Source organism: Sebastes umbrosus, chromosome 18, assembly GCF_015220745.1.
Source record: "Sebastes umbrosus isolate fSebUmb1 chromosome 18, fSebUmb1.pri, whole genome shotgun sequence".
Classification (NCBI taxonomy): Eukaryota; Metazoa; Chordata; class Actinopteri; order Perciformes; family Sebastidae; genus Sebastes; species Sebastes umbrosus.
In genome coordinates, this window is record NC_051286.1 from 5,517,822 (window position 1) to 5,538,034 (window position 20,213).

Here is a 20,213-nt window from a genome sequence, read left to right on the forward strand (position 1 = left end):
ATCAAAGTAACTGCCTTCCTAGTAAAGTACTATTACTTTAAGTATTTTCTTCTTCTTTCTTGTCTGAACAAAACATTCATTTTGGACCCACCAAGGAAAAAGCCATTTTATTCAGCACCTTCCTAAAAGCTCTGTGGATGTATTATGTTTTAGAAAATATTTGTCAACATAAAAAATATCATCAATAAGACCTTTAAAATAATCCAATCTATGACAGTGCAGTGTATTAGGTCAACGGTTTCACTGGTCTTCGAGAGATCTGAGGGGCTTTATTTTCTGTGTCATTTAGAAAAGTGTATTATTTTAAGGGTTGTCCTCGACCAAAGAAATTCTTAGTCGACTAACACTCATATGATTTTGTGGACTAATCGATCAATTGATGTAATCAACAGATTTTTGAAACTGAGTTTCTCCACAAATATTCACCCCAAAGCACCACTTTAAATCTTGTGTTTAGAGATGTGCTCATAAGTTTCTTGGAAATAAGTCATTAAGCATGAAAAAAGCATAAAAAACAACTAATCGACTAAAGAAATCTTAGTCGACTCAGAACAACATGACAGATTAGTCGACTAATCGATTTTATTTTACATTTTAAGTCAATTTTCCACCTTCCTCATCTACCGTTTGCACAGGACATTGGTTCCCAATCTGTTTTTGGCTTGTGACCCCTTAAAAATATGGTTTAACATACTGTTAATTGTGAACACTGGAATCAAAGAGTTGTTCAGTTTCACTTGAGGGATTTTCTTTTTTTTTAGAAACCTGAAGAAGTGCAAATATCCAAAATGTCACAAGTAAAAGCACGGTGTAGAGAAAAAAGTCAGAAAAAAAATAAGATTTTGTGTCATTTTTTCCTCCCTTATTCCTTTAATGATCTTGCGACCCCTCAGAGTTATCTCAGGACCCCCAGGTTGGGCTCCACTGGGCATATTTAGAGAGTGAGTGATTCACATTATTATGTTGCCTTATGCAGTATGTCTCTGCCTTCTGGATCACAAATAACAGAATAAAACACTCACTTAAAATCACCATATCAGTACAGTGAGGGCAGTGAGATGTGAAAAAACGACTTACAAATGCTGTAAACTGAAACCGTGGCACGCAATTTACTGTAGCTCTGACTTGTGTACTGCTGAGATAGCCGATATGCTTATTTTCAGTTCGGAGAAGTCTCCGGCTGCTACGTACTACAAACTATTATCTGCAAGTGAGCAATGTCGTTTTATTGTGTCGTTTAGAATACAGAGCAGCTACTCAGCGCTGCAGAGGATCAACCAGGATCTGGAGGAGAAGATCCACAGAAATGTAAGTGTGTAACCCTCCGTATATGTGTGTGTGTGTATTCAGTCATAGGAATTCCCATGCTTAACGCTTAAAGGGATAGCTCGGGTGTTTTGAAGTGGGGTTGTATGAGGTACTTCTCCATGGTCAGTGTATTACCTACAGTAGATGACGGTCGGCACGCCCCCAGTTTGGAGAAGCAGACAGGAGTTAATTCACAGGAGCAAAGTAACGTACTGCTGTGGACGGGGCCGGCAACAAAACGTATTTTAGCCACCGAAAAGAAAGGCTCACCTAAAATAATCAATATCAGTTTAAGTGTACGCTATATTAAGAATATTTTCACCGCTTTACTTTGCCGTGAGACAGCCCTTTCTGACGGGGAACTGAAGCCGTTGTATCCATCTATGCTCTCTTCAAAGCCACCAGACTCCATTAGAAAAAAACAGTAATTTTACCTCTCAGATCACGGGGGTTGCTGGTCTACCGCTGCCTCGATCGGTTCGTTTTTTTATATTATTGTGTGACTTTGGTGAATCCCAACTAACCAAAGTCATCAAAGTTGGAGCCGTCGGTGAGTGTCCGCTGGTCTAGTTTTATCGGCTCTAGTCTGCCCGTGTCGGAGGTTTTTCAGCCGATTCAGCATGTTGGCTCTGGTTTTTGCACTCTGGTGCAGCTTATGGGTGTGAGGGAAACAAGCCAATGAGTAAAGTCAAGAGGAAAAACACAGAAGGCTCTTCTCATTTTTCATCTTCATCTCATCTGATCACTCCAACACACGGATATTTTCACAGCGACATGGCCATCTGGAATGAAGCTGAGTGGTGAGTGAGAGTGGTGTGAAATTGGTCGGCAAACGCCGCTTTGTTTCACGTACGTATCATAACGACAGCTTGTACATCCGCAGTCATCGGTCTTCCGGTTTCCCTTTTTGAATGATGAATACAGACTACAGCAACCTGCTGGAGTGGAGAGTTATTTCCTCTCACGCAGGTGCAGAACGTACGTGGTAGTTGGCCGTCGGCTGTAGTCTTTGCGGTGTGTTCGAGTGCAACTTGTTGGCCAAAACAAAGGCAACGTGAGGCGACGCAACAGGCGGCCTTCATCGCCGCTAGTTCTCTGATGTCAGGTTGGTGTGTCTGGGGTTTTAGGTGACTGAAATACGTTTTGCTGCCGACCCTGTCCGCAGCAGTACATTGCTTTGCTCCCGTGCGGTAACTCCTGTCTGTTTCTCCAAACTGGAGGCGTGCCGACCGTCTACTTTAGGCAACACACTGAAGTACCTCATACAACCCCACTTCAAAACACCCAAACCATCCCTTTAAATACCTGTGGACACAGAAGAAAGAGAAGCGCCTCAACAAGTCATCGGGTTTAGACATAGTGCAGAACACTTGGAGAGCCAATTTGAATATGAATATGGCCTGCTGTTGGTACCACTGACGTTAATTACGGCCTATTACAATTGGCTGTCCTCCTTCCAATGGCAGAGTGATAGCAAACCCATTGTTCCTCGGCGCGCCGCACCTCACTTCATTTGTCAGACATTGCTGTTGCCGGTGGAAAGATGCAATTAACCAGCCTGCCTGAGAACACTGTATGACAATCAGGTGTCTTTGCTGTTGAATAGACAGCTGAAAACGCTCAGCGGACGGGTTCGTTACAGCACAAGATGATAATCATCATCGTGGTGATTACAACGCCACGGCAGCGAGATAGCGTGAGAAGAAAAATGGTCATTTTTAAAAAAAAGAAACGCCAACAGCTTTTTATTTTTTTTCGGTTGAATCGTCCTCATCAGGTGTTATTGATTCATCTCACGTACGTCCTCCTCAAGGGGGAGCGAGGTGCTGAGTAAGTCTCTCTGTAATCGTAAAGCTTGTTTACTCCAGAGGTGCCACAAACCGATCTGACCCCCGTGGCCCCGCACAACTGGAGAATGTAATTACAAGACAGATAAACACAGTGATATATACTCGTGAGTGTGCTTCTACTCGCACGGCTACGCTGTTCAACGCAGGAAAAGCCTGAAGAGACAGAGAGAAGGCGAAACTTTTGCACACAAGGCCACTTTTTTTTTTTTAATCTATTGCAGCTGTCATATAATACGAACCTCAAACACGGACAAGAAATCAGCCTGAAAGGCAGAAAGCGATGGATTAAAACAAAAAAAAGACAAACGTTGACTCAAACCTGAAGGGAAAACGTTCTTCTCTGGAGCGCTCAGTTTACTGACGTCATGGTTTCTTGGTTACCCATAGTAACCAAAAGAAAATCAGCTAGACAGCTACAGTATCTCTTGCTGCCATTCTCAATGTGTGAAGTTGCTTAGCGTGTCTGTAGTGTATCCATCCTGTGTTTATATTTACAGCCAGAATCTCAAACACAATCTTATACAGAGAATAAATCCTTTTTATATTAGGGCTGTCAATCGATTAAAATATTTAATTGCACATTTTTTAATCTGCTCAAAATGTACCTTAAAGGGAGATTTGTCAAGTATTTAATACTCTTATCAACATGGGAGTGGTCAAATATGCTGCTTTATGCAAATGTATGAATATATTTTTTATTGGAAATCAATTAACAACACAAAACAATGACAAATATTGTCCAGAAACCCTCACAGGTACTGCATTTAGCATAAAAAATATGCTCAAATCATAACATGGCAAACTGCAGCCCAACAGGCAAAAACAGCTGTCAGTGTGTCAGTGTCAAAGGTGTCAGTGTGAAAATGACCATGACCGTTTTTTCTCGCCAAAATTTAGCGCAAGTTTGGAGCATTATTAACCTCCTTTTTGACAAGCTAGTATGACATGGTTGGTATCAATGGATCCCTTTGGTTTTCTAGTTTATTATGATACCGGTATCTTCACTCTAGCTTTAAAACTGAGCCCGCTACAACCTAAAAATCACAAGTTGCGGTATTGCGGTAAAGAAATTGGTGGCATTAAAACGGCGTTACCGTGTTAACTTTGACAACCCAAGTTTATATTTTACATTTAACACCAGTTTTCATGGAGAAACGTTTGAAAGCTGCTCTTTAAAAGCCTCATATATCCATCACATTTTGGAGCTTTATTTGGTTAATTATAGGGCTGATCCGAATGCTTCGATCGTTGCCATGGTAATCCAACTCCAAATCAGTATTTGAATGCTTTGTTTTTTACATTAAAATAATATATATATATATATATAGTTATGTAATAATAATGCATAAATCTCAAAATAGCCCATGAAATAAGGAATAATCCCACAACATTACTCATTATTCATATTCAACATTAGTTGTTATTAGTTATTCTCAGACAGATGTCGCTGTTTGTTGTGTGTCGCGGTGCCTGTGTGTGTACAGTAGTGCGGCAGCGGCACTGAAACAGCGGAGATGAGGACAGAAGAACACGTTAACCGTGCCGCCAAGCTTCGAATACCTTCAAACATTTCTCACCGAAGCTTCGAAGCCCAAAGAGTGGTATTCGGAACAACCCTAGTTAATTAGTTTATTATTTAAATATGCTGGTTTTGTGTTGAATTGCATGAATCTTTGTCGGTGACAAAATCATCGAGGCATAACATTCAGTGAGGAAATATTAATAATAAATCAGAACATACACAAGTCATGCAAATGTGCTCAGTGATTAATTAAAAGATTGTAAGAAAACTGGGGCGCACGCTTTGATGAGTGTTGTTTCGACTGAAAACTTCAATGCGTTGATAAATCTGTAAGTCGTCTTTCCTTGCTGTATCATTTCTATAAACCCGCTCTCTTTTCGTCAGTCTCAGCACCACGACGACGAGAAGCGAGCGCTGAGCAGAGAGATCATCGTCCTCAACAACCACCTGATGGAGGCGAAGCTCACCATCGAGAAGCTGCAAGAAGACAATGTAAGAGCCTCGTTATGTTTTCATCTCTAGAGGATAAAATAAAGCATATTAATAGAATAAATGAATGAAACCTTTATTGCCCCTAGGGGAATTTGCTTTGCACAAAGAGCATAAAAGAATATCAAGAGAACGTCAACAACCATATATGACAGCACATAATATAACAAAGCATGAGCATCATTAAAAACGTAATTTAGGAAAGCAATAAAGGACATCAGGTGCAAATTAAAAAAAAGTGCAGAGCGCTTTGTGATCAGAGCTTGTTGCTGTATGGGACAAAGGATGTGATGCTTCTTTTAGTCTGCATCCTGGTCATACTACACCTGCATCCTGAAGATAAAAGTACATATTCAGGACCTCTTCTGTTACTATCTTGTGAGCTAAATTCCTGATGTACCGGTCTGTCATGTAAGTAATACGGCACATTGGTTCCCTAGTTATCTTGCCACATAGTTCAACAACCCTGTCCTGTTTGTTCTTGTTTTTGTGAAGACAATGCTCTCTCTGAATACAAAAAGTCAATATACCCCTAATGAAGGTCTTGTAAAACAATATCAGCATAGTTCCGTCCTAAGGCTGTCGGTTGATTAAAATAGTTAATCGCAAATTAATCGCACATTTTTTATCTGTTCAAAATGTACCTTAAAGGGAGATTTGTTAATAATTAATACTCTTATCAGCACGGGAGTGGGCAAATATGCTTGCTTTATGCAAATATATGAATATATTTATTATTGGAAATCAATTAACAACACAAAACAATGACAAATATTGTCCAATAACCCGCTAAAACCTAAAAATCGCAAGTTGCGAAGAAATGAGTGGCGTAAAACGAATTTGCGTTAACGTGTTATTATCGCGTTAACTTTGACAGCCCTATTCTGTCCACATTAAAGCTTCAAAGTTTCTTTAAAAACTAGAGACGTTGTTGAGCCTTTGCAAGCATAGCATTGCTGTTAGCATTCCACGTCAGTTTGCTATCAATAATAGTGCTCAGGTACTTGTACTCCTGTACACTTTCAATGGTTATGTCATTCTTAATTACAGAGGACAGAGAGGAGTTTCTTCTATAAGCAATGAGCTCCACCAAAAACTGCTTAATTTGTCATTACAATTAGAAATATTTCCTCGTTATAACAAGATACCTTCAAGATAATAATACTTTGGCTAAGGTTTTCACAGCAAAACTCATCAAACACAAGCACTGAGAGTCACTTTTGCTCTTATTAACCTTCATAATTCTGCACAAAAGCAAAGAAGATGACGTTGCAGCTATATACAGTCAGCTTTCAAAGCAAAGCAGTGAGTTTGGGGGATAGAATAATCAGTGGAGATGATGAAAATACTAGTGAATATTCATCCCTAAATGTTCTGTCATGTCCTCTAATTGTGTCTTTATATAGGACATGTACAGGAAGGACTGTTACCTGGCCGCTCAGCTTCTCCAGTGCAACAAGTCTCTTTACAGGGCGCAGCTCTCTGAGGTGAGACGACACTGACTGTTACATGTTTCATCAATTTTATCAAGATTTCAGACACATCAAATCCCTAGAAGTTTAAGTGTAAGAGTAGAATGCTTGTACATTTTTACTCAAGAGTCACAAGCAACCAAAGTCAACCTTCTTGCACCTGAAAATTTGCACACTTCAATTTGTACTGAATTTTTCCATACAGCGGTAGACAGCCGAGTAAAAAGGGAAAGATTTGGTGAAATAAGTAAGAGAAGAGGAGACGTGAGTGAGGTGTTTCTTGAGCCGCACTAAGATGAATTTTCAGCTCGTGACATGAAGACGGTTTAAAAAAAGAAAGTGCTGTCTCGACCATAACTGAAGGTCATCGTGCCCTTTGTGAGGCAAAAGAGATAAAGAGACGAGACATAGCGGAACGATGACGGCCGTAGGACGGAGATTAGAGGAGGAAAGCTGCTCTTTGGCCAAATAACCTTCAACGGAGGAGAAGTGTTGGAAAGTTAGTGGCTAATTTAACACTGGCTAACATGCTACCTGAGAAGAGATGGTCGAGACATTTAATCATTTACTTTAGAAACAGTAGTTATGCTTTGAAAGCCATTTATATGGTCATGGATGAATGAAAAGTCATATATACAATATATTATATTTAACATTCAAGTGTGGTTACCTCAACCTGAAAATAAACAGGGTGAAAATGTTTTAGCTCATTTCTATTTACCTAAACTATTGTAATTAATACAACATTATATTACACGTAAATTGATAAAAATATTATATTATTATTAATATTATTACATTATTTCCATTTCATTATTATATATTACAGAGACAAATTCAACAACTTATACTTTTTTAGCTTTAAAGTTTATTTAAAAACTTTTACTTTGCGTTGCATTGAATATATATTTTCCTCTTATATAATTGTCCATTTATTATGTGTCAAACGAGAGAAATATCTTTTAGAATTTACAAAATACGAACATAAACCAGTGATGGAAAGTAACATTTACTCAAGTACTGTACAATCTTGAGGTACTTTACTTCTATTTTATGCCACTTTATACTTCTTCTACACTACATTTCTGAGGGAAACGTACTTTTTACTCTCACTATTTATGGCAGCTGTTAGTTACTTTCCAGATTCTGATTATTAATACAAAATATAATTCACATTTGAATTAATCATTATTATAGATTAAGCAACCTGGTAATTTGTTAAAATTATCCCCACCTTTACCAGCTGTGTAACATTAAAGTTATGCTTATATATTGAGTCAATAATTCAAACACAATTTCATATGTTATTCTAAAATGGGCCATTCTGCATAAACGTAAAGTAAAAGTACTTTTTGTACTTTTAAGTAAGTTTTTATTCTAATAATTTTGTACTTTTAAAGGGACAGTGTGTAGTATTTGGCGATATCTAGTGGTGTGGTTGCGGATTGCAACCAACTGAGTACGCCTCCGTTCACTCCTCCCTTTCCAAGACTGAGGTAATGTGAGCCACCGAGTGCAAAACTGCAGTAACGCCGTTCTCCTCGCTCAGAGGTCGTCCTTACCATAATAACACTACTTTAGGAGCAACAGAAGTCAGACGTCGGCTGGCAGTACCACGGTTTTGAAATCTGCGGCTCATGTTACCGCAGTTTCACAGACGTGTCGGAGAACAACGGTGGCCTTCAGATAACGTAAAAAACGTGAAAGTCTCTCTCTAGAGCCAGTGCTTGGTTTGTCCGTTCTGGGCTACTGTAGAAACATGGCGGAGCAACATGGCGGACGTGAAGAGGACCCGCTCCCTATGATAGATAGATAGATAGTAACTTCATTAATCCCGAGGGAAATTCAAGTTTCCAGCATCACAGTTGATATGTTCATACCATATTTCTGAATATTATATTCCATTTCTGCTAATACATCCCCCTAAATCCTACACACTGTTCCTTTAAGTAAATTTTGCATGCATGACTTTTACTTGTATTTCTACACTGTTGTATTGCTACTTTTACTTATCTAAAGATCTTCTTCCGCCTTTGCTTTCATTCTCATTAAATCCTTTTTTGGAAATGAATTGAAACGACATGCCGGCCTTGATATGAAAAGTAACAGTAGCACAAATCTTGTGTTTGCACCGATCAGTGAGACAGCAGTCTAAAGTAAACCAGGGCTCTCTTTCTCCTCCTGTCACTCAATATGCAGCCAAGTCAGAGTGTAATTATGCTGCACCGGCTTTAGTAATCATGTAATTGTTTGAGAATGATTAAGCACGAAGCTCAACGGAAACTACTTCAAGGCAATTGTGCACCAAAATGTGAGGGACAGCTAACTGTTCCAAGTGGCTAAAACTACAGCACACTGCAGCCTCGTCATGCTGTGTTGCTTGTGAGAATAGATGCATGTGGGTATTGATGAGTGTTTCAACACCAGGCCAGCTTGGCGCCACTTTCCGCTGCATCAGCCCTGGGCCTTGTGCCTCGCCCATGTGACAACGGTGGCTTTTTAAAGCTGGCGAGTGTCCACGCGGTTAAAGAATGCACGTTTTCACCCATATGGCTGAGTGGAAACATCAATGCAAACTGCATTTGGTTGCGTAAGGCTCATGAAACATCCCCCCCTAAATACACACACGCCCCCGCTGTGCACAGTATAGGATCGGTTATAGAGTGAAAAACTGTTATGCAGGCCAAACATAATGGGGGTCAGAGGCTATACATGCACTCTCTGTACGTCCACCAGTCTCCTGTGGGCGGGAGCTAATCGAAAGAGTATTGATGAATGGTGCTGCAGCATTTTGAGGAGTGCAGTGGCTCTTCAGCGCCTACTGAAGTGCTTCAGTCGTTTTGTTTTGCTGCAAAACAACCAACACAGAGGGGTATAAAAACGACAGGGCTCGGATCTCCGAAACGCCGCATAAAAGCTAATTGTGATCCCGTTCAAAACGAGCCCAAACGGACGGTATTAGTGGCGTTTAGTTTGGTTCAAGTTGTAGTAAAACTGTTATGATAAAATGTCTTTTCATGTTAGTCTTTCCTCTCTCTACAAAGTTATAATTAGCTCGCCTCTCATTGCCAATTAGGAACAACTGACTAGATTCCTGTTGATGATGTGCTGCAGTTGGCTTAATGCTTGTTGCTATGGAGAGGCACAGATAGTGGATGGAGGCTTTTTTTTTTATGCTCAGAATAGCGTCTTTCTTTTCCAAGGAAGGAGACTAAGCTCGCCTTCACTTCCACATATATTTTTCTCTCTTGTTATGGCTCTTGTCATGTCAGGTGAATGTAGTAGGTGTATGTTGTGGTAACATACTGACACACATGCTGCAGCACATAGAGACAGAATATGCAATATATTCAATTAAGAAAGTACACTGTAGTATGAGCTAGATATCTTTGAGTGTTTATGCAATACAGTGTTCTCATGGTTACAATATGGTTTGTAAATTTGGATCAATCCAAAAAGGTGGTCCTAAGAGACACCTACTAAAGACAACCTGCGGCAAAATAGTGATCACAGAGTGACTGTTTAGGAAAAGAAAACACTCAAAATGATGGAGGCGAAAAGAAAACATGTTTTCTTTTTTTATCAATCAATACAAACAATACAAAAGCAACTTACAGGACTAGAAAGGCAACAACAAAGAAACCAGGCACAACATGAGCATGCTGTTAAGAAAAAAAATAAAATAGGAGCAAGGCAAAAGTAAATAGGAATATCAAAATACAGTTCTTTAGTTTTCTGTTCATCTTAGTACGACGGCGTATTTGGGCCATTGTAGATTAAATAAATAATAAATACGGAGCCGGGGGAGGAGGGTAATATTTCGAGGAAAAACTCAGAGATTAAAGTGGCAAATTCACAAGAAAAATATTTGGATATTCTCTGAAATTAAAGTGGCAAATTTACAACAAAACAAAATATGCGAGTACATTAAATCGGAAATTTACGAAAAAAAACTCAGATATTCTCTGAGATTAAAGTCCCAAATATACGAAAAAAGTCCCAAATTTGCGAGAATATGGAGTCATAAATTTACAAAATATATATTTGGATATTCTCTGAGAATAAAGTGGCAAATTTACGTGGCATTTAGTGGCAAAGAAAATAATCACAAATTTGCAAGATTATAAAGTTGGAAATTTACGAGAAAAAAACTCGAAAATTTGCAAGGAAATGCAGTCACAAATTTAAGAGAAAAAAATGTGGATATTCTCTGAGAATAAAGTGGCAAATTTACAAATAAAAAAACTCACAAAAATGCAAGATTTTAAAGTCGGAAAATTACGAGAAAAAAACTCAGATATTCTCTGAGATTAAAGTGGCAAATTTAGGAGGAAAAAAAACTCACAAATTTGTGAGAAAAAAAATTAACAAATATGCGAGATTATAAAGTTATAAATTGACAAAAAAAATCACAAATATGCGAGATTATAAAGTTATAAATTGACAAAAAAAATCACAAATATGCGAGATTATAAAGTTATAAATTCATTTGAAAAAAACTTGGATATATATTCTCTGAGATCAAAGTGGCAAATTTACAAGAAAAAAAATCACAATTATGTGAGATTTTAATGTCAGACATTTACGAGAAAAAATAAATCTGAAAATAATGGAGTGCAAAACCGTAGTAATGAAAAAATACCACAAGGAACTTCATCACACCACTAGAAATAAATAGGAAGAGGCACGTCTGTTGGACAACTTGCATATGTGAATGTGATATTTACCCAGTAAAATAAGTAAATGAATGAGATCCAGCAAGTGAGTAATGATAAGGATGTTTGTGGGAAAGAAGAAAACCTTTCAGAGTTGCATTTTCATGATGTAAGCTGATGACGTGCCTCTGCTTTCATTAACTATTTACATTATAGTGCTACGATTCACCTTGAAATCATTGCACAATCTGGCATATTTGATATCATACAGTCTAACACAGATTGGGACCAAAGGTTTTATTAAACCCATCGCTCAGTGTGACCTGCAGTAAACGTACACAACTGTAACACAGTCTGAAAGCACCTTTAATGAAGACAACCTTCTGGTTATAGTGACAGTCCGGGGAGTCTTTTGTAGTGCAGCGGAGCATTCGAAGCCTGTAAATGTTGTAGTGTGCAAAAAAAAAAAAAAAGAATCCTCAGTAGAGGAAGCAGTGATCTCATGCTACAGTACAGCTCCATCTGTTGGCGCAGCAACACTTACATCACATGTATTTTCTTTGACACTTGTAGCTGCCGGCTGATTTTCAGGAGCGACTGACGATGCACATGGAGGAGTCTCCTCTCTGCCACACCTACTCCGACTCCGTCCCGGCCTCTCTCATCGGCAAAGTGCTGGAGAAGCCGGACGAGGCCTGCAGCAGCAGCCAGGCCTCCCGCTCCCCCAGCCCCCAAACTCAGGACCATACTTTTATCTTGGAGAGCTTGGGACCGGGAGGGCGACTGGGGCTCCGCGCAGCCTACAAATCTGACCTGTACAGCAGCGACACAGCCCTGTACTGCCCCGACGACCGGCACCGCGAGCGGAGGCCCAGCATGGACCTCCACGGTCAGAGGAAGCTGCTGTACGGGCCCCAGATCTCCACCGACAGCAACCCAGAGGAGGGTTCGGTGGGGTTGAGGGCCGGCTTCTCCCAGGAGCACTTTGCCAAGTTCCCCGCCACGCTGGGCGCCGGCTCCAGCTCCTACTCCAGCTTCAGCGGAGGGGGCTCTGAAGACAAAGGCAACGGTCCGCCCAGCACCGCCGCTTCCTCCCCGCACCACCACTCCCTCTACATGGAGTGGAGAGATGCAGGGGACTACGAGAGGAAGAGTGACTCATCCTGGGAGAGGGACAGTCCAAGAGGCTTCGCCAACGCTCATCCCTTCCAGCAGACGGAGCTCAGCCACCACCAGAACGGCAGCTCGCCCGTCTACAGCCGCACCATGTCCTCCTGTTTCAGCGAGCCCTATGAGCCGCTGCCTCCCTCTTCATCCCCGAGCGTCGCCTACGGAGACAGCCGTCGAGGCAGCACGTTAGCCCCGGAGGAGGAGGAGCTGATTGGCCGGTGGAGGCAACTTAGCGTGGAGGACTTAAGCGCCCACTCGTACCGCAGCCCGGGCCGGGCCTCGCCGTACAGCTTCTCGGAGCAGCACTTCTCCGTGCGGCCCTCCAAGATCCGACTCGGCCCGCTCTACAGCAGCTTCCAGGAGGGGGCCGACTTCTACCACCACGCGGTGGGCGTCGTGGACCCGGTGTGGGTGGCCGACGGCCCCAGCCCCGAGTGCAGCCCGGGGCTGCGGCAGGCTCACAGCCAAGCCCACCTGTACCGAGCCGAGGACAGCCAGGAGTCGGAGCACAGCCTCTACCACTCAGGGAGCTCCAAAGACAGGGAGGGTAATGTGGCAGCTGGCGGCCAGAGCACGGATTACCCGGACCCCAGCCCCAACAGCTCCACCGAGTCTCTGAACCAGAGGTCCCTGGAGATGGCCGCGGAGCTGCAGCACTACCAAGTGGAGATGCACAACCTGCCCGCACAGGCGAGCCAGCCGTCGCCACCGCCGGCGCCGCCCCCTCCTCCTCCGTACAACCAAAAATTTGGCTCCCTGGGACTCTCCAGGAAGGACAGTCTGACCAAGGCCCAGCTTTACGGAACACTTCTGAACTGACTTCACTATCATTCTTTTACAGGACGCAAGGTACGTCCAGCTACACCTCCTGTTAGCAGAAAACGGTTTGAATAGCAGCCAAGGGGTCTGAATAATTCAGCATCACGAACGTGTAACTAGTGCTGGTTATTTATAAGCTTTGATCATATGACAACAGTTTACACAACCAGAGCAAGTGAATCACATTAAAAGAGTTGGATGTGCGGTAAAATGGGAGCAGAGAGAAGCTCAAGCGGCCCGTAAAAATTTGTAAGAATGTATACGTATTTAAATTACAAAATGTATAAATATATACTTATAACTGAAAATTGAGTGATATATTTTGTATGTAGCTGTTAGCAAACATCCAAAACAATCAAACGAAATGCAAAATCTTCTTGATAAAAACCTAGAACTTGTATATAAATTAAACAAAAAAGGTATTTTAATTGAGAGCCCGTATAAATTGCACAGTCGTTATTTTTAATGGGCTGAAACGGTGTTGAACAGACAGCGAAATCACTTAAATGAGAAGCATACATTCAGTTTTTTCTTCTGTTTGGTTGAGTTTGACAGTATCGGTGGGTGTGTTATATCGTTATTGATGGAACGTTTTGAGAACTGTATTTTATTTTTGGCTCTTCTGTATCCCACGGAGAGGTTTTCCTGCCCCCATTCTACCTCAGATTTGGACGCCCACACCCCCCATCAAGCCACTGTAACCCTGTTTCTTTGACTACAATGCATGTTTATATATTTTGGTTGTTTTGTTCGCCTAATAAAGCACAAATTATACATAAATATATACGCTCCCAAAGCCTTCCTTTAATGTTCAAATGGTGGCTGTGCGGGGGGATTTACTTTAAAGTTGATTGAACTGGGAGGGAGACCCTTCATCATTCAGACTGCTGCAGCCATGTGGAGCGGCGCCTGCTGAGTCACTACGACGCGCTGCTTCATCACTGTTGTGAAGTTAAAAATAGGTTCGTAGAGACGGCGTTTTTTGCCAAGATCAGCAAGCTCAAAACAGAGAGGAAGTTTATTTGTGTGTCATCAAGAAAATACTACGAGGAAACGTTTGTAATGCTGTGAGTTTGTGTGTAATAAACACTATGTTCAGCATTCATAGCAAACAGTTGTTTTTAGGGCTGTCCACGACCAAAGAGTCGACTAACACTCACAATTTTGTCGACTAATCAATAAGTTGATTTAATTGAGTTTTTCCACAAAGAATCACACAAAAGCACCACTTTAAATCTTGTGTTTACCAGACATGTGTTCATAAGTTATTCAGCATAAAAAACGACTAATCGACTAAAGAAATCTTAGTCGACTAAGACCAAAACGACTGACTAATGGACTAAGAGCAGGCAGCCTTAGTTCTTTTATTGTCATATACTGTATGGGACAGTGATGTCAGAAATGGTCTCATTCTCATGCATCTGAATTTCCTATTGTATTTCTCTCCTTTCGCTCCTTCCTGCCGAGGTGAGAGAGGATTTACATGAGAGATTGAATCGCTCCAGCGGAGGAAGCCGCGGTGCAGCAGCATCTCACTGATCTGCATTGTCAACCTTATTGTCAAGTCTCCTCCAAACACAGCAGACAGCATTTACACTTCAAACACATCGAACAGAGGGAGACTGGATTAACAGCTGCCCCCCCCACCCACCTCTGCTTTCTTTTTTTACACTGCAAAATACATGCTAAAGTATGCACAAATTTTGCATTCAGGTACAATAACTGAACCCAGGAATGGAGATGCTTTTCTGAGGATTTGCACAAAATGTTGCCTCACAGTGGAGGAAAAGGTGACAACTCAGCTTGGCTTTGATGGAGACGAGTTTGATCATAATTAAAGACAATGTAGAGAGCAAAGTGCTAGCTCTCAAAATATGGAGATTCCTGCTTTTCTCTCTGTTTTTATTTCATGTTGAACTGAATATCTTTGGGTTTTGGATCGACAAAACAAGACATTTAAAGACATCACCTTGGACTTTGAGAAACTGGGATGGACATTTTTCACTGTTTTTTTGGCATTTTGTGGACCAAACGATTAATCTAGAAAATAATTGGTATGAAAATAATCGTTAGTTGCAGCCTTAGATTACAGAAACCTGATTTCTCCAGGAGAACACAGATTTCTTGGCCATGCATACAGGTTTTTTATTGGCTTTTTACGTGTAGACATGTTCATGATGAAGAATTCAGACAGGTGGAGTAGATGAACGGAGTAGGGCTGCAACTAACGATTGTTTTCATTGTCGATTAATCTGTTGATTATTTTCTCGATTAATCGATTAGTTGTTTGGTCTCTAAAATGTCAGAAAATTGTGAAAAATGTCGATGTGTGTTTCCCAAAGCCCAAGATGACGTCAAAGAACGTATACTGCCAAGAAGTGAAAATCAATTTTTCGTTCCATTGCAACATCAGCGCCCAGAAAGCGACTACCGGACGCCAATAAAACATCCGCCTAAAAAGTGCAGCACAAAAGTAAAACAAAATGATTTCTATTGTCTACCAAAATGGCCTGTGTTGGACAATAAAATATTATAAATATAATAAGCTTTTTCAGTCCAACATGGCAGCAGCGGGTGTCAAAAAAACACTTGAGTTTCATCTCTTTGCTTCTATATATACTCTTTGATGACGTCCTCAAATGTCTTGTTTTGTCCACATCTCAAAGATATTCAGTTTACTGTCATAGAGGAGGAAAGAAACCAACCAACTGTTTTTTTTCTTAAGAAATTACTCAAACGATTTATCAATTATCAAAATAGTTGGCGATTAATTTAATAGTTCACAACTAATCAATTAATTATTGCAGCTCTAGAAAGGAGAGATCATTTCACACGGCGATGCATCTTCGTTTGGACCATCACTTTTACATTTTTTAATTCAAAGCTTTACACATTCTCTGTTCAACCCACTGCAAAACACACTCTTGCTCACAAATGTACACACTTCATTGGCACAACATGTCATTCAATAAATCCCCAAGGTGGCAATCAGTCTCTCTTCACAAGCCATCTCCTGCAGAGCAGAGTCCGAGGGGCTGCTAGAGATTAAGGATTTTGTCCACGGTACAGGACTCTGCTCAGTCAGCGAGCCCCACCATCCTGCTGCTTATGTCCCACAGTTTCTTGGCTGCCTGCTCATCTGTAGCTTTGACCATCAGCTCCTCCTCCGCGCAGTTAGCGAAACACTTCCCCGACACTCCCTCCACCTCCGGGGAGTAGGCCAGATAGAGAGGAGTCTGGGCCCCCTCCAGTGGACTCTTGAAGAAGACCAGCGAGGCGAGGTGGAACAGCGGCTTTGCCAGGAAAGGGATTTGAACGTGCCGGCCCAGTCTGGTCCTCACGATGCCCGGGGTGAGAGCGTTGACCGTGACCCCCGTGCCCTCCAGCTGACGAGCCAGCTCCAGCGTGAACAGCAGGTTGGCCAACTTGCTCTGGCTGTAGCAGAAGGCCTTATCGTAGTTACTTTCACTGTTCAGGTCGTCAAAGTTGATGTGGCCGTACTTGTAGAGCTTCGAGGAGACCACTACGATGCGGCTGGGCGCCGACGCCTTCAGGAGGTCCAGCAGGAGGTGAGTGAGGAGGAAGTGACCCAGGTGGTTCACACCGAGCTGCATCTCAAAACCGTCCACCGTCTTTGTGTAGGGACATTGGTAGACGCCGGCGTTGTTGATGAGCACGTCGATCCTGGATTCCTCCTGAAGGGTCAGAGGAATTTAAACCATTTAAGAATCCAATTTCAACTCACATCAAGACTAAAATAACTTTGTAAATCTAAAGCTAATTACTGTGTATAAATATAAAAGTTGTAATTTACAAGAATAAAGTCATAACTTTACGAGAAAAAAAGTTGTAATATTACGAGAATAAAGTCATAATTTAATGAGAAAAAAAGTCGTAATTTACGAGGAAAGAAGTCGTGCTATTACGAGAATAAAGTCATAATTTAATGAGAAAAAAAGTCGTATTATTACGAGAATAAAGTCATAACTTTACAAGAAAAAAAGTCATATTACGAGAATAAAGTCATATTTTAACGAGAAAAAAAGTCGTAATTTACGAGAAAAAAAGTCTTAACTTTACGAGAAAAGAAGTCGTGATATTACAAGAATAAAGTCATAATTTAATGAGAAAAAAGTTGTAATTTACAAGAATAAAGTCATGACTTTATGAAAAAAAAAGTCATATTACGAGAATAAAGTCATTTTACGAGAATAAAGTAATAATTTATGAGAAAAAACATTTAAATTTACGAGAATAAAATCATAGTTTAACGAGAATTTTTTTTTGTAATATTACGAAAATAAAGTCATAATTTAACGAGAAAAAAAGTTGTAATTTACAAGAATAAAGTCATAAATTTACTAGAAAAAAAGCTGTAATATTACGAGGATAAAGTCATAAATTTACGAGAAAAAAAGTAATAATATTACAGGAATAATTTCATATTTTAATGAGAAAAAAAGTCGTAATTTACGAGAAAAAAGTAATAATATTACAGGAATAAAGTCATAATTTAACGAGAAAATAAGTTGTAATATTACGAGAAAAAAAGTCATAACTTTATGAGAAGAAAAGTCATAATATTACGAGAATAAAGTCATAACTTCGACACTGGAGAGGAGCTGAAGAGCTGCAGGTTGCAGACCCCTGGATAGGAATACAGCACTGGTGTCTGGTAATACTGAGTTTCAGCACCACGGACAGTCAGTCCTCCTGCAGCTATAGAGTACATGACTATTCTGCTTTGTACTGGAGATGACAACAGCTGGAATGAACTAGAAACCAGTGGTTTAAAAAGATAAACTATCTGGTAAACTAACTCACCTTACAGATCTCCTCACAGAACTGTCTAACTGAAACGAGAGAAGCTAGGTCCAGATGTTTGATGACCACCTCTCCCTGCTCTGGACCCGCTTGTCCTCGGATGTCCACCGCCGCCTCCTCGGCGCTCCGCTGGTCCCGACAGGCCATGATGACCCGGGCTCGGAGCTTCAGCAGCTCTCCGGCCAGGGCCTTCCCGATCCCGCTGTTAGCTCCCGTCACGATCACCGTCTTTCCTTGCATGGTGTCGGCCGGATACCGGAGCAGCTTCACCGCAGCTTTCTGGGGGAACAAACGGCGCATGAGGAGCAAAATCCCTCCGCCGACTACAGCCGCTACTATCACCGCGGTGGACATGAGAGCGTTATGACCGTTAGTTAACCGTTGTCAGGGCAGCAGGTAGGTGTCACGGTATATTATGTATCCAAGTTATAAAAATACCCCGGAAATACTTCAAATTTTCCAACTTAACGAACAACGGTACACTCATACTATCTACTGCGAGTATTGTGTGTTATAATATTAGTGTATTAGTATAAACAACATAGCAGACTGACAGCAAACGGCTCACCTAAAAGTTCAACCGTCGCAACGGTCAGTAATGTAGCTAACGGCTACATATAGCTAATGCTAGCTACCGAGGCGGGTTCTACTTCCGGGTCACTATATTAACACGGTATACTAAATGTAGCGTTACACCTGTTTTAATTAAACAGAAGAGTAAATAAATAAGGGACTTCATACAAAGATAAATAAAGAGAAAAAATTAAAACAGAAATATCGATTTATGTCACATTTTATCAATTAATGAATGTATTTTTGCTACATTTAATGACTTATTTATTTATTTATTTTTCGAGTCATTTATTTATTTAATTCATATTTGTTTCTGGATGTATAAAATATCATAGTTATTTTATGATTTTCCTTCATACAGTCTTGGGCTACTTGTTAAAATTGCTTTCAGTCTGTTGTTGTTGTTTGTTTGTTTTTTGTTTTTTTTTCTCCTCTTTGAGGTATTTATTTATTTTGTCTTATTATTTATTTTCTTTGTTTTCTTTGTTGGATATGTCAAACATGAGATGTCATGTCTCTCTCTCTTTGAAATTCTGAGTAAACATTTCATTGTATAATTTAATTATTAATATTGTTAGTCTGTCTGTATGTGTATATATGTATATATGTCTATATGTAAATACAATAAAAAATATTGTTTAAAAAAAAAAATTGCTTTCAGTCTTATTGCCATTTATCTGTTTTTATGCAAAAATAAATAAAATAAATAAATGTAAAAAAATAATAAAAGAAATACATAAATAAATAGAAGGGCAAATTAAACAGAAGAGTAAATAAATAAACTATCTGCTAATCGAAGATAAATGATTTTATTTTTAAAGGGGAAGGCTATTGGGGTTATTTATAATAGCTATCTTTTTTTTTTTTTTTCAATATAGCTTAGCCAGTGTAGTTAACCTCTTTTTGTAACTTCTGTACATTGAACACTAGGTGGAGCTATATGAACACAAAAGGGCTGTTTTGCTCTCAACAAGAGGCTTGTTGGCTGTAGATGCTGCAGAATATGTGTCCTAATTTAGAAAAAGTAAACTCTCTGTCAAATCTATCAGTTTCAAGTAGGCCGATATCTATCTATCTATCTATCTATCTATCTATCTATCTATCTATCTATCTATCTTACATTTCTTTATTGCATTTCTGCCTCATCAGCCCAATCATTTGCATAATGAGACAGAAATGCATAGAGAAATGTAAAAAGAAATGCAAATTAAATTAATGCAAAATTAAATATATAAATAATACATGCAAAAAATAATAAATAAATCTATCTATCTATCTATCTATCTATCTATCTATCTCACATTTATTTATGCATTTCTGCCTCATCAGCCCCATCATTTGCATAATGAGGCATAAATGCATAAAGAATTATAAAAAGAAATGTACAAAGAAAAGGGGGAAATAAACAAGGGTTGAAATGCAAAGGGAAATCGTGCAGAAATAAATGAATACATAAATAAATACATACATTTAAGAATAAATATAAAATAAATGCAAAAATAAATAAATCAATAAAAAATGAATTTATAAA

General features: G+C 40.0%; 2 protein-coding genes across 8 annotated transcripts in view; one reads left to right on the plus strand and one right to left on the minus strand.

Moving 5' to 3' along the window:
- The window catches only part of si:dkey-174m14.3 (uncharacterized protein LOC563117 homolog), a 31,801-nt gene extending 17,732 nt beyond the window's left edge, over window positions 1-14,069 (plus strand). For all 6 annotated transcript variants that reach the window (XM_037751351.1, XM_037751354.1, XM_037751352.1 and 3 more), the window contains 4 exons: window positions 1,242-1,308; window positions 5,065-5,172; window positions 6,576-6,656; window positions 11,870-14,069. In XM_037751351.1, coding sequence (XP_037607279.1) covers window positions 1,242-1,308; window positions 5,065-5,172; window positions 6,576-6,656; window positions 11,870-13,285 — 1,672 coding nt within the window. In that variant the 3' untranslated portion in view covers window positions 13,286-14,069. The remainder of the gene's footprint in view (window positions 1-1,241; window positions 1,309-5,064; window positions 5,173-6,575; window positions 6,657-11,869) is intronic.
- Window positions 14,070-16,130: 2,061 nt separating this feature from the next.
- rdh14b (retinol dehydrogenase 14b) lies at window positions 16,131-18,814 on the minus strand. 2 transcript variants are annotated; one of them, XM_037751448.1, is made up of 3 exons: window positions 18,678-18,814; window positions 18,110-18,388; window positions 16,131-16,980 (listed from the first exon to the last, which is right to left on the minus strand). In XM_037751448.1, exons 2-3 carry the CDS (start codon window positions 18,347-18,349, stop codon window positions 16,363-16,365), a joined length of 858 nt encoding a protein of 285 aa, XP_037607376.1. In that variant the 5' UTR covers window positions 18,350-18,388; window positions 18,678-18,814; the 3' UTR covers window positions 16,131-16,362. The 2 variants fall into 2 exon arrangements, with proteins under 2 accessions (XP_037607376.1, XP_037607375.1); XM_037751447.1 differs by lacking the exon at window positions 18,678-18,814 and having other exon boundaries at window positions 18,110-18,671.
- Window positions 18,815-20,213: the final 1,399 nt, after the last annotated feature.

What these genes read in the sequence shown, in the direction of transcription:
- rdh14b (XM_037751447.1), bottom strand. Translation starts at nt 18,463, where the DNA reads ATGTCCACCGCGGTGATAGTAGCGGCTGTAGTCGGCGGAGGGATTTTG. An exon ending in TCTGTGAGGAGATCTGTAAG is followed by an intron (nt 16,981 to 18,109) that starts GTGAGTTAGTTT and finishes CTGACCCTTCAG; the next exon opens with GAGGAATCCAGGATCGACGT.